The sequence below is a fragment of the Chamaea fasciata genome, unplaced genomic scaffold, assembly GCF_029207755.1.
Source record: "Chamaea fasciata isolate MVZ Bird 193981 ecotype frontalis unplaced genomic scaffold, bChaFas1.0.hap1 SCAF_30, whole genome shotgun sequence".
Taxonomy (NCBI): domain Eukaryota; kingdom Metazoa; phylum Chordata; class Aves; order Passeriformes; family Sylviidae; genus Chamaea; species Chamaea fasciata.
The window spans coordinates 4,225,123-4,237,625 of NW_027094115.1; the positions used below are offsets into that span (position 1 = coordinate 4,225,123).

A 12,503-nucleotide genomic window follows, 5' to 3' on the forward strand; every position below is an offset into this window, starting at 1 on the left:
CTCAGGGGAGTTTTAAGCTCAGATAAGGAATGAATCTACATGAGCTGTCTCAGCTCCTGTCTGGAGTGAGAGGGAGCGCTGTGAGCCAGAAGAGAAATAAATCAGTGCTGCCAACGGAGGAGCCAACCTGCTCCTGAATTGACAGCACCCAACCAGATCTGGGCCGTGATTTCAGAACAAAAAAAAAAACTAAAAACCAACAAAAACCCAACCCAAACAGCCAGACCTGCAATTCCAGTCCCCTGGGAACACCAGGAAACGTTCCCCTTTGCAGAGACACAGCTGGAAAAACAGCCTGGCCTCTGCTCACACTTCTGTAAACTTTATCAGGTTCGATGCGTCTGTTTGTGGAGCTCTTCAAGGTCTGGCCAGGAAAGGTTGGGGCAGGTGATCCCAGGCGTCTCCAACCTGATTTTCTCCTGGTCCTGGCAGTCCCCAGGCTGTGGTTTGGGGGAATGCCCTGGTTTTTGCTCCAGGTGAGAGCAGCACCTCCCCAGCAGCGTCCAAACATGAAAAAGGGGAGAGAAACAATAAAGCTCAGCCTAAGCATCAAACAGGTTTTAGGACTGCAGAGGGTTCCAGGTCTGGTGATCCCTGCCAGGGTTAAAGGTGCAGATGTTACTGCAGCTTTGTGCTGCTTCTTTGGGGTCTCAGCACCAACAGCCAGACTGGAGGATCAGGATTCTCCCAAAAAATACATTCAAACATTGAAAATAATCCCCCCTGACCCCGTGGAATTGTTCCAGCATGACCACAGAATATTTTTTTTTGGGGGGGGGGGAGGGGCTTGCCACTGGTTTTCGAGGGGGCAGAACCTGGTTTGTGCTCAGCCCAGGCTGTTGGCATCACTGCAATCCAACACACCTCAAATATTGTGGTTTTCCTTCGGACAAAGAGGCTTGGGAGAACACAGAGCAGGGGTTTATACCCCACACTGGCACTAATTCTGATGTAACAACTGCAACCCCCCTCTACCAGGGCTCTGAAACGCAATTCCACAAAAGCAACCTCTGATTCTATTTCCATTTTTACGGCCTGTGAAGCTGCAGTGTTTGTTTACAACACCCACACAACTGCAACTGGATTTCACCACGTCTGTCTGTCTGTAATTACCTTTCCTCCTCCCAGCTAAAAGTGCAATTTGTGCTTGGATACTTTGAATACAAAAAAACCCCAAAACTTCTCCAATGAAATTTTCAGGCAGATCTGTACAAGCAAGACCCCACCACTCCACAAATCGCCACTGCTCAGCTCATTCCCAACTTGAAAGCGTGTGGCGCTTTCAAAAGAATTAATTGAATTTGCCACCGGCTTGAAATGACTGTCCCAGTTCTCACCGGGCAAAAAACATCAAAGCAGGAGCAGGAAAACTCGGAAATGCCAGTGCCCAGAGCTGTGAGGGCTCCGCTGTCTGCAGATCCCAGGAGGGCTCCAAGGAGGGAAATGTTTGAGGTCCCAACTGTCCAGCAGAAAGGTTCCCTGTTGGAACCCCAAGCACTGAGAATTCCAACCCCAGACACTGAGAATTCCAACCCCGGTCACGGAGGATTTCAACCCCGGACACTGAGGATTCCAACCCCGGGCACTGAGGATTCCAACCCCGGGCACTGAGGATTCCAACCCCGGGCACTGAGGATTCCAGTCCCGGGCACTGAGGATTCCAACCCCGGACACTGAGAATTCCAACCCCGGACACTGAGAATTCCAGTCCCGGGCACTGAGAATTCCAACCCCGGGCATGGAGAATTCCAACCCCGGGCACTGAGGATTCCAACCCCGGGCACTGAGGATTTCAGGCTTTCTGTGCTGACAGAAAGCTGCCCTTCAGCTTGCACTTCACTTGACTGGTAGGACATTTCTCTTCATTACTGCTTTTAAGGAAGAAAAATAAAAAACAACAAAAAAAAAAAAACCCTCCTATTTCTGCCAGGACATTAAAGACACAACCATGGGCCAAGCTTCAAACCACACCAAAGCCATAACCACATTTTTCCCCCTTGCTGCTGGAGCTGAAGGGATATTCCAGGTCCACTGCATTTAACTGCTGATGCCTGAAATCCTGAAATCCTGCAATGGGTTTGGCTGCATTTGCCAGCAAACCTGCGCCGATAAAACCAGCCCGTAAACACAAGTTACTGAACAGCTTCTCGGGCCGGCAGCGCGTGGTCGCCTTCATAAAGCGATGATGTCTGCAGAGGTTCAGTTGGAGCAGCGGCTAAAACGATAAAAATGTCATCTTTTGGTGCAGCACAGGCTGTTCTTCCCAGGGAGATCTCCCCGGCACAGAGGGGGAAGCAGCATTTAAAGGATTAATTCTCTGGCAGCCGGGTTCAGACCACGTCTGGCACGTTGTGCCTGTGCTGTGGGGAGGATTCTTTGCCCGCCAACACTGAATTTTTTGGGAGGTGTTGGTGCAATCCAAGTGCCCCTCGTCCTGGAAGGCGCTCAATGCCAAAAGTTCATCAAGGTGCAGCGGAGATAACGATTCCTGCTCTTGGGAAGTCTGGAACTTTGACCCTCCGTGGCAATAAAACCATTTATGGCTTCAGCTCTAAAGGTCTCGGAGTGGCTCAGAATGTCACAGGCAGCTGGTTCTGGAAAAGTGCTTTTTTATTTTTGCTTTTTTTATTTTTGCTTTTTTCAGCTTATTTCACCTGGTTCCTGCAGCACTTCCTTTCTCCTGCTCTGACAACGCCATGGGGGCTTCAGGCTACAAGAGAGACGGAGTTTGGCGTAAAGGAAGAAAGCAGGGAAGCCTTCAGTGGTCAATTCTTCATCTCCGGGCAGCTCAGGCAGTTTAATTAAAACTCACTGCCAAGTTTGGCGCAGTTTGTTCTCCGTTCCTCTTGGCACCGAAGGGATCAATATTAATATTCTGGTTTGGCTTTTTGCTTCCGGTGTAAGACTCTCCCCCCCATTCCAAGATTTCCCGCTCCTCATTTTAATCCTCTTCCCCCATTTCCTGTTACCTGGGGCAGGTGGGAAGAGAAAAAACGCCTTGGAATTGGCATTTCCCTGGGGATGAGCAGCTGTGGCTCAGGGTGTCTGTGCAGGGCCAGCTCTCTGCTGGGGTTTGTTCTGCAGGGCGGGGTCAGTGAGCCCCAGGCCACGAAGGGAAGGGAAATCTGCCCCAAGTCCTGCTCTGGGGTGAGCAGAGCTGCAGGTGCAGGAGTGAAACCCCGTGGTTCTGCACGTCAGAAATCCTCCCTGTGTCACCCCGGCCAGCTCCAGGGTTTCCATAAAGATTTCTCCCAGCGCAGCTAAAAACTTCCTCGGCGCAGAATCCCAAATTTCTCCGAACTCTGCGCTCTGAGCTCTTCCCTCAGACTGTGGGAGAGCTGCTCCATCTCCTCCTGAGCCCCTCCTGGCTGGAAAGGGGAAGGTCCTGGAGCCCTCGGTACAAATTCCCAGCTCTGACTCAGGTGGGTTTTGCTGGCAGCAAAACGTGTTTCAGAAAAATGCGTTTCTGGCCTTGGGCTGACGTGGTTTGAAGCTTGGCCATGGTCGTGTCTTTAATGTCCTGGCAGAAATAGAAGGGGTTTTTTGGCTTTTTTTTTTCCCCCTTAAAAGCAATAATGGAGCGAAATGTCCTACCAGTCAAATAAGCTGAAGAGCAAAAAAAAAGTAGATTTTCAGTTAAAGTTTGCAGGTAGGAGGGGGTGTGCACTTTTCAACAGCTGAACGATGAAGATTCTCACACATTATGGTGTAGAATATTATACATTATGATAAAGAATATTACACATGAGGGCACAGTCACTGTTTCTCGACCCATACATTGAAGTTTTGCTCAGTCCATGAGAGTTCACTTTGCTTTTCCTCCCTGTAACTCCCGTCTGCGGTTGTGCCGGCAAATACCAGAAGGCCAGAGGAAAAGAACCACCAGAATAATCAAGGATTGGTGTGAAATTCAGCACCCAGCTCTGGGGGAAATTGGTCCCTGTGATCTCTTGGCACCTCAGAACAATTAACTCGCGTTTAATCAGCAGGACAGAGCTCAGCCCAAGCTCCAGAAGCACCCAGCAGCTCTGGCCGCCTCTTCAGAGCCTCCAGAAAGGGATTTAATTGTTAAAAAAGATGAAGTGGGCCAGTTCCCGAGCACCGGGGTGATGTCAGTCACAAACTGAGGCACAAAACACTCGGGGAAATATTTCTTTTCAAAGTCAGAGATAAGGAACACTTACAAGTCTTGTTCACGGCAGTGAGACGCCTTTGAAGTCCACAGGATTAATTTCACAGGGAACGACTGGAGCAATGGAATAGAAATCACCAAAAAATAAGAGAAGACAGGCCCTGGCTAATACAGATTAAAAATAAAAAGCAGAAAGGACTGTGGAAGCAAAAAGCAAATTTCACATCAAATCAGCTGCAGACACAGCAATAAAAGCTGGGAAACAAGATGAGAAACGGACCAACTCTCCAATTCTGCTCACAATGCCAAGGTTTTCCCTTTCCCCCATCGGGAATTCTGCTGGCATCACCATCAGACAGTTCTTCAGCCATTAATGCTCATAAAGCAGCAGGAAGGAGCAGAGGGTTTGCACCCACGGGAAGGACAGTGCTCAGCCCTGCAGCAGGCATGGGGGGATTGGATTTTCCTGGATCCTCCGGGAGCCCCTGCAAGGAACCAGAGGCACAAAAGGGGACCAAGCTCCAAGTCAGAGCAGGAATGGTGGGGGGAAAAGCAAGGAGCAACTCGAGGCAAAGATGGATTTTCCCGGATTTGGCAGGATGCACAGCTGGGAGCACCGTGGAGGGCTTTGATCCCAGACTCTCTGCAGGTGCCTGGAATGGGGACAGGGAGCCAGGAGCTGGTGGCCCAGCACCCTGAGGGCTGCCTTCACCTTCAGCATTCCTGTTTTCCAAATCCTGCACAGCTTTAGTGCGTAACTCTGAACTCCACATCCAGTGTTGTCACTGTCCTCGCGGTTCGGGCAGACAAAACAATTCCTCTCTGGGCCTGAAGTTCAAGGACACTCTGCAGCCTCAGGCCCCAGAAAGAATAAACAGAATAAACTGAATTGAGTGATGGGGGGAGCAAACTGGGGGGAAATGACTTCATTACCTGAAGCTGTAATTGGAGGATTAATCCCTGACATGTAAATGGACCACAGTTATAATTGCGTGAAAAATTCCTGATATTGTCCGTCTTAGGTGTCCTCTCAGAGGATCTGAGTGCCCCAAGGTGTGTCTATTGAAGGCCTTTAATAAATATTGAACAAATTTTGAAGATTGAATAAATAAACTCCCACTTTATTCTCCTCATCCTGTCCAGCCTCGGCTCCAGGCAGCCACCACAACCCAAACCATCAGTGAGCAAAGCTGGTCCTGCAGCTCCCTCAGGCACCCAGGGGTGATGGTTTTGTTCTGTTTGAGGAATTTCTGCCATCCCTGAGCCCTGACTGAGCAAACTGGAGCCAACCTCCACGCGGGACCTCACAAAAGAAGGAACTCAAAATTTTATTTTCAAATAAAGCAGCTCAATGCTCTGGTCCTGCCAGCCAGGACAGTGCCAGGGGTGCGAGAGGCCACCAAGACCCGGCAGGGACAATTCCAGATCATCTCCCAGGTCACCACCACACAAACTCCGTGGGGCAGCCACACTGCCCCAAAAATGAGGGGCAGGGAATTGGGGAATGTCCTGAGCTGGGAGGGACCCACTGGGATTGCTGATCCAACCCCAGACCCTGCGCAGACACCCCAAAATCCCTGCACAGACACCCCAAATTCCCATCCCTGGGAGTGTTTTCCAAACCCTCCTGGAGCTCTGGCAGCCTCAGGGCCGTGCCCAAGGGGAGCCTGGGCAGTGCCCAGCACCCTCTGAGGAAAGAACCTTTCCCAAAATCCAGCCTAAAACCCCCTGGCTCAGCTCCAGCCATTCCCTCAGGGCAGTGGAATCCCCCCCAGCCCTCCCAGTGCACCCAGGTGCAAGCCACCGCCTCCACCAAAACACAAATTATTCCGCTTGTCACACCTCGGAGCTCTCCCCCACCCAAACCCCAGTTAATAATCCCCGATCTCCTGGAAGTTCAGATTTGTGTGTTCACCGAACAATCGGTGCATTCTCAGCTCAGGCTGCACGAGGAGGAACAAACACTTCACGTCCTGTTGGTTCGGAGGTGCCACAAGGACCTGCTGTGCCCTGAGCTGTCACCACTGCAGCCACCTGGAAACCACCCCAAAGCCACTCCTGGAGGGCTCGGGAGCTGAACTCCAGCAGAAAGGAGCCAGGAAAAGGGATCTGGTTGCTTGTTTATGATCAGGAAAAGGGATCTGGTTGCTTCTTTGCCATGGATTTATTACAGGGTAATTTGGGATTCCAATTGGAGAACCTGGCTCCAGGTTCTCTCTCCCTCCGTTAATCACTGCAGCCACCTGGAAACCACCCTGGCCCCAAAGCCACTCCTGCACTGCTCTGGAGCTGAAAGGATCAGGAAAAGGGATCTGGTTGCTTGTTTATCCTGGATTTATTACACGCTAATTCAGGATTCCACTGGCTCCAGGCGCTCTCTCTCTCCATTAGCAGCGCGCGAAGTGAGGAGCAGCTGATGAGCAATGACAGAATTGGCTTTTACAACCCAGAGCAATTTTACAACCCAGGCGCAGCGCTGGAGTTAAAGGCAGAGCCAATCCAGGCTGCTGCCAGCAGAGAAAGAAAGGGACGGCACGATTGGTTCCTTCTGCCCGAAGTTAATAATTTCACAACAAGCAGATGATGAAAGTTAAAAACCTTGGGAGTCCATTAGGGTGCTCTCTCCCTCAGAGCAGAGCTTTTTGACTGGGAAGGGGTCTTCGTGAAAGGATTTCTGCAAACACAAATCCTTTTAGAGGGACACACAGGTCATTTTGTTCAGTGTGGCCCCCAAAACTGAGCAGCCTCCCAGGAAAGGCTCTGTCAGAGGCAGAGGCATCCTCAGGGAGGAGATGCTGCCCCTGAGCCGATCCTGTCCCTGCCCAAAGCCCATCTGTCCCTTGGTGGGGAGCTCCCCGCCAGGGAGAGGCTGCAGGAGCTGCTGGTCTCTCCCCTTCGCTGCCCTGCAAACCTGCAGCTCCCAGCTCTGTCCTCCCCGCTGCTGCCGCCCCAAACTCAGCCCTTGGCCACCTGTGGGGACAGGAGTCCTTCCCCAGCCTGAGCCAGAAATAAAACAAATCCATGTGAACTCCCAATCCACGGCTCTGTTAAACACAACCCAGGGCAGAAAACCCTCCGGAGGGGCAGGGATCAGACGGGTGACACTGAACCGACCACACCGCTGACTTCCTGCAATTCCCCACCCCGCTGCCGCCGCTTCCAGGGGGGCATTTTAAATAAATCCTGCTGCAGCTTCCAAAGCAGGGATCACCAGCAGCCACAATTTGGGTTTTCTTCCGCGCAATCCCAGAACACTGAGGGGTGGACGGCACCTCTGGAGTTCACCTGGAGACAGGAATGATCCAGGTGGGTTTGGGATGAAGGAGATTCCAGGCCTTCCCTGGAGCTGTTGCAGGGCTCTGCCACTTCCGTGGCCGAAGTTCTCCCTCACGGTGAGGTGGAACTTGCTGTGTTTTATTTGATGGCCATCACTGGGAAGGGTCTGGCACCATCCTGGCACCCTTTGGAGATGTTGATGTGGATTGCTGAGGTCCCCCCTCAGCCTTTTCTTCTCTTTCTGAACACGAGCTATGTCTTTGCCCTTCAGGCCTGGCTGGGGTTTGTCACCGCCCCACACAAACCTGGCATTCCCCTCCCCGCAGCCACTTCATCACTGGCACAGTCCCAGCCCAAAATCCCCCTCTCAACCCTCATCAACCCCCCCCAAAATACCCCCAGGCCCGTCAGAGCTGAGCCCCGGAGCACGGGACACACTTGTAGATAAAAAACCCATCAAGTGCTCAAACACCAAACTGACAAAATCACGATGTGAGTGAGCCAAAGCCAGGCAGGGCCTAAATAATTCTGTCACCGCCTGGGGATCACCCTTATCAATCCTGGCTGCAAATCAAACCCCCGTGTCACTCGGGGAAATCAAAAATCACCTTTTCCACCCAGCTGATCACCCAGGAGTCACAGGGCGCATCCCACCACGCACTATTTGGGGTGGAAAGCCGCAGGAAGAGGCATTTTTTCCCCCTCCACCCTGCTTACTCACAGGCCAGTGCCCTTCCTGGGAGAGGAGCTGTCACAAGGAGCAGCTGGCTGTGGAAAACTCACCCCGGAAGGTAATAAAGAAAAAAGGGAAGCCAGAGGAGTGCCTGTGATTCATCTGCTGTGCCCAAGGCCATTCCTGAGCCCTGCAACAACGCAAAGGTGAGCTCGGGAAACACCAGCACAGCCAATCAAGCCCGGCAGGATACGGGTTCTCCGCTTTAGCCACCAAAGTTTTGGGAATTACTTCGGGAATTACTGAGCTCAGCCGGGCCGGGCTCACACTCCCATGGATTAAACAGCAAGAAACAAAGTTCAGGGTGTCCGGGCTCCACGCCCTGCCCAGTTACCTGGAGGAACCAGATAAGGCGGAGCGGTGTAAAACGTCTCTGTGCTGAGCTCCCTGCAAAGCCTCTCCGAGCGCTCACCCGGCTCGAAATTCGCTGTGAACATCGCGCAGGGTGAGGTTTTTCACCTCCAAGCTCGCAGGCTGGACACCCCCCCCACGGGAGCTGGGGTGACGAACGCTTTGCAAAGGCGAAATTAGCGATTATTATTTTTTTTTTTCTCACGTCGAGAAGTCCGCTGCTGAGCAGCAGAAGTAAAAGAGCGGCGCTGTGAGTAAAAGCAATTATCAAAAGCTCTCTGTGTCATTAGTGGCTTCCTGCCAACTGCTCCCTGCCCAGTTCTCACCACCGACCTCAAAACCGTGGGTTTCAAACTCTCAAGCGAAGCGGAATTTTATCAGCGACACCGCAGGGGTTTGTGTTCCTGTTCGAGAGCAGGCACCGAGCACTCAGAAAATCCTTTTCAACAGAGGACAGGGCAGGAGGGACACGGTGCCAGTCACAGAGTCACGGTTTGGGCTGTGCTTCACTTCTGACACGGGCAGGGACAACTTCCACTGTCCCGGGTTGCTCCAAGCCCCGTCCAACCCGGCCTGGGACACTTCCAGTCACGTTTTCCCCATCCCTCGCCCTAAATCGAGATTTCCAGCCCCTGGCAAAGACGTCACCTAGAGCAATTTTCCCGTGACACGCTCCTCATCCTTTTCCAACCACATCTCCTTCCAGCCACACCAGCAGGACTGAGTTTTTCCTGCCGTGCTACAGCTTTTTTTTTTTTTCGGTGTAAAACACGCCGGAGAGGCAAAATGATAAAAGGCAGCCCTGAACTTTGAGGGATTCCTGGAAGCGCTGGACACACAGCACGGCGTGACCAGCAACCCACGAACGGAGGGATTCGGGGAGCGGCACAGCGCGGGATGGGGATGGGATGGGAGAGATCCCGAAAGGGACGGGAGGGATCCCAAAAAGGGACGGGAGAGAGCCCGAAAGGGATGCGGAGAGCGGGCACGAAACCGCCCGAGCGGTGCGGGGAGAGCTCCAGGAAGAGGAGAGGAGGAAAGGAAGAAAGGAAAAAAAGGAAAGGAAGAAAGGAAAGGAGCGCACAGCTCCGGGGCATCCCGGCTGCCACTCACTCACTCACCGACCCCGTACTTCTCGCGCTTGGTGGGGATCCAGCGGGCCATGCCGGCGGCTTCGGGGGTCCCAGGAGGTTCGGGGGGCCCGGAGGGTTTCAGGAGTCCCGGGAGGATTCAGGGTCCGCTCAGCGCCGCTCCTCGCCCGCCGCAGCCCCGCGCTGGAGCCGCGGGCCGGGCGCCCCGGGCTGCTCAGCCATGCCCCGCTCCGGTCCCGCTCCGGTCCCGCTCCGGTCCCGCTCCGGTCCCGCTCCGGTCCCGCTCCCGGCTCCCAAACCCGCTCCAGAAACTCCCCGGCACACGCCCAACTTCGCAGCCTCCCCCGGCGCGCCGAGCGCAGGAGAGGGAGGGGAAAGCGCCGGGAGGAGGAGGAGGAGGAGGAACAGGAGGAGGAGGAAGAAAAGGAGGAGGAGGAAGAAGAGGAGGAGGCGGCTCTCCCCGCCCCGCCGGCATCACCTGCCCCGCCCGGCCCCGCCCCGGCACCGGGACACGGCGGCACCGGGGCGGCCGCGGGGGCAGCGCTGGGGACAGAGCCGGGGACAGAGCCGGGCACGGTCCGGGAATTGCTGCTGGAAAGGCCGGGAGCAGGGAAAGGCCGGGAGCAGGGAAAGGCCGGGATCGGGGAAAGGCTGGGATCGGGGAAAGGCTGGGATCGGGGAAAGGCTGGGATCGGGGAAAGGCCGGGATCAGGGAAAGGTTGGGGATCAGGGGAAGGTTGGGGATCAGGGGAAGGCCGGGATCGGGGAAAGGCTGGGATCGGGGAAAGGTTGGGATCGGGGAAAGGTTGGGGATCAGGGGAAGGCTGGGATCAGGGACAGGCTGGATTTTGGGAAAGATTCTTCCCCCCATTGGGTGCTGGCACTGCCCAGGCTGCCCAGGGAATGGGCACATTCCCAAACCTGCCAGAGCTCCAGGAGCCTTTGGACACCACTCCAGGGGTGCCCAGGGTGGGATTTTGGGGTGTGTGTGTGCAGGGTCAGGAGCTGGATCAGGGATCCCAGTGGACATTCCATGATTCCATGGAATATTTGGGGTTGGAAGGGACCTCAGTGTCCATCTCATCCCAACCCCTCCAGCAGCCCGGGCTGCTCAGGGGCTGTTCAAAGTCACTCATTAATTAAGAACACCAGGAGGTGACTCCAGAGTCTCCCGGGGCTGCGGGAGACTCCGTGTTCCCGGGATGGATGTTCCTGGGATGGATGTTCCGGAGATGGACTCGGCACTCGGGGAGTCCAAACTCCACTCCAGAAAAGGACTGGACTTCAAACAGCTCGAGCTGGGGACACGGGGACAGCTGAGCACACACTGGGTCCTGACAGGGACAGAACCGGGTTGGGCTGGGTCCTGGCAGGGTCAGAACCCAGCTGGGCTGGGTCCTGCAGGGTCCTGGCAGCAGCAGCCAAACCTGCCCTGAGATGATGTTTGGCTCTTGTCCTGAGGGCTGCTGGTGGGGAGCTGCTCCCAGGGCTGCTCCAGGTGCTCCTGCAGAACTCCAGCAGCACCTGAGGTGGCAGGAAGGAAAAGGAGACAAGATTTGCGAGCTGGAGCTGTTGAACTGATTTGTTCTTTATGAAACACCAGCTCAGCACAGCCGGCCACGCTCGGGCCTTGTTCTGGCTCATAAAACCCTGGTCCTCGTGCAGAAAAAGCTCCAGTTCCTCTGGTTAAATCAAGGTTGAGTGGTGCCAGGGAGGCACCGCTATAAAATAAAGATTGAGGCACCAAATGAAGGTTGAGTGGCGCCAGGGTGGGTTTCTGCAGAGCTGGGGGCTCACAGGGAGGACAGACCCTGCCAAAGCCCCTCCTGGTGGGGTGGGGGCATGAAGAGAAAATATTCCCGTGTTTGGCAAATCCTGCTGCTCTGGGAGATCCAGCCAGGCTTTATAGACGGAAATTTAATATTGCAAAGGGCTCTGAGGCCTTCACATGAAGAGCAATGTCACTCTTAATTATTAATAATTAATCATGGACAATTAACCGTGATTTTCTAGGTCTGGTTGTGGACCACCAATCCAATATTTGGATTTCCGAAGATTCCCTGCTGCGGTTGGGATGTGGCTTTTCTGTGGGTTTTGTTTGCAGTGTGTGGCGACAAGAGGAGCAGAGGAGAATTGGATCACGCTGCATTCCCATCCATCCTTCCATCCAACACAAAGGGTTAAATCTTGTAAAAGTTTCGGATTTTGGGGCGAAATATCCCTTGCTGGAATTCGCTGTGCCCTACGTACGTTGACACCAAAAATCAGTTAAAATGTTCTTCCCTCGGCAGAGCAAAACCAGCTGGTTCTTTCCCCGAGAGAGGCAGTTTTATTTCTTCCTTGGTTTCTTTTATTTTGCTTGGCCTGGGCCGTTAATTTCTGCAGCAGAATTCCAAAAAAACAAAAGAGGAGAATGAGCTCCACGAGAGGTGCCCTGGAGGGGACAGGAGGGGGAACCTGCTGAGATCTGGGACCAGATCATTAAAAAAGGAAAAATTTTTCATGGAGACACCGAGTTCTTTTCAAGGCCTCCTGAATCCTGGCTGCCAAATCTCTGCTCAGGAGTGGAGCTGCCAGCCCAGGCCCGGATTTTCCTGTAAGATCCCTGATTTTCAGATAAAGCTGCCTGAGCTGTGCCAGTGTTTTTCCAGCCCAGGTGAGACGAGTTCTTGGCAGCAAATGAAAACCATGAAGCAAAGCATGAAAGGCAGGCAAGTAGCAACTGGAGTGGCTGGTTTGACCCAAGTGGGGGAACTTGGGGAATGTTCCATCAAATAATCAGGATTTGCAAATGGCAGGAGGCGAGCTCAGTCCTCACTGGAGGGTGGAGTTATTTCAGAAAATCTTTTATTTAATTTTTTTTTTAATCACCAAACCCGTGTTTTCCTCCTCATTTTCTCTGTTGCTTCATTGACGGGGA

The 12,503-nt window shown here is 53.6% G+C and overlaps 1 protein-coding gene across 1 annotated transcript in view; it reads right to left on the minus strand.

The window, feature by feature from the left end:
• The window catches only part of DOCK5 (dedicator of cytokinesis 5), an 82,423-nt gene extending 72,500 nt beyond the window's left edge, over nucleotides 1-9,923 (minus strand). The window contains exon 1 of the mRNA XM_066206365.1: nucleotides 9,614-9,923. Within this exon, the coding sequence (XP_066062462.1) occupies nucleotides 9,614-9,656 (43 nt within the window). The 5' untranslated portion in view covers nucleotides 9,657-9,923. The remainder of the gene's footprint in view (nucleotides 1-9,613) is intronic.
• Nucleotides 9,924-12,503: the final 2,580 nt, after the last annotated feature.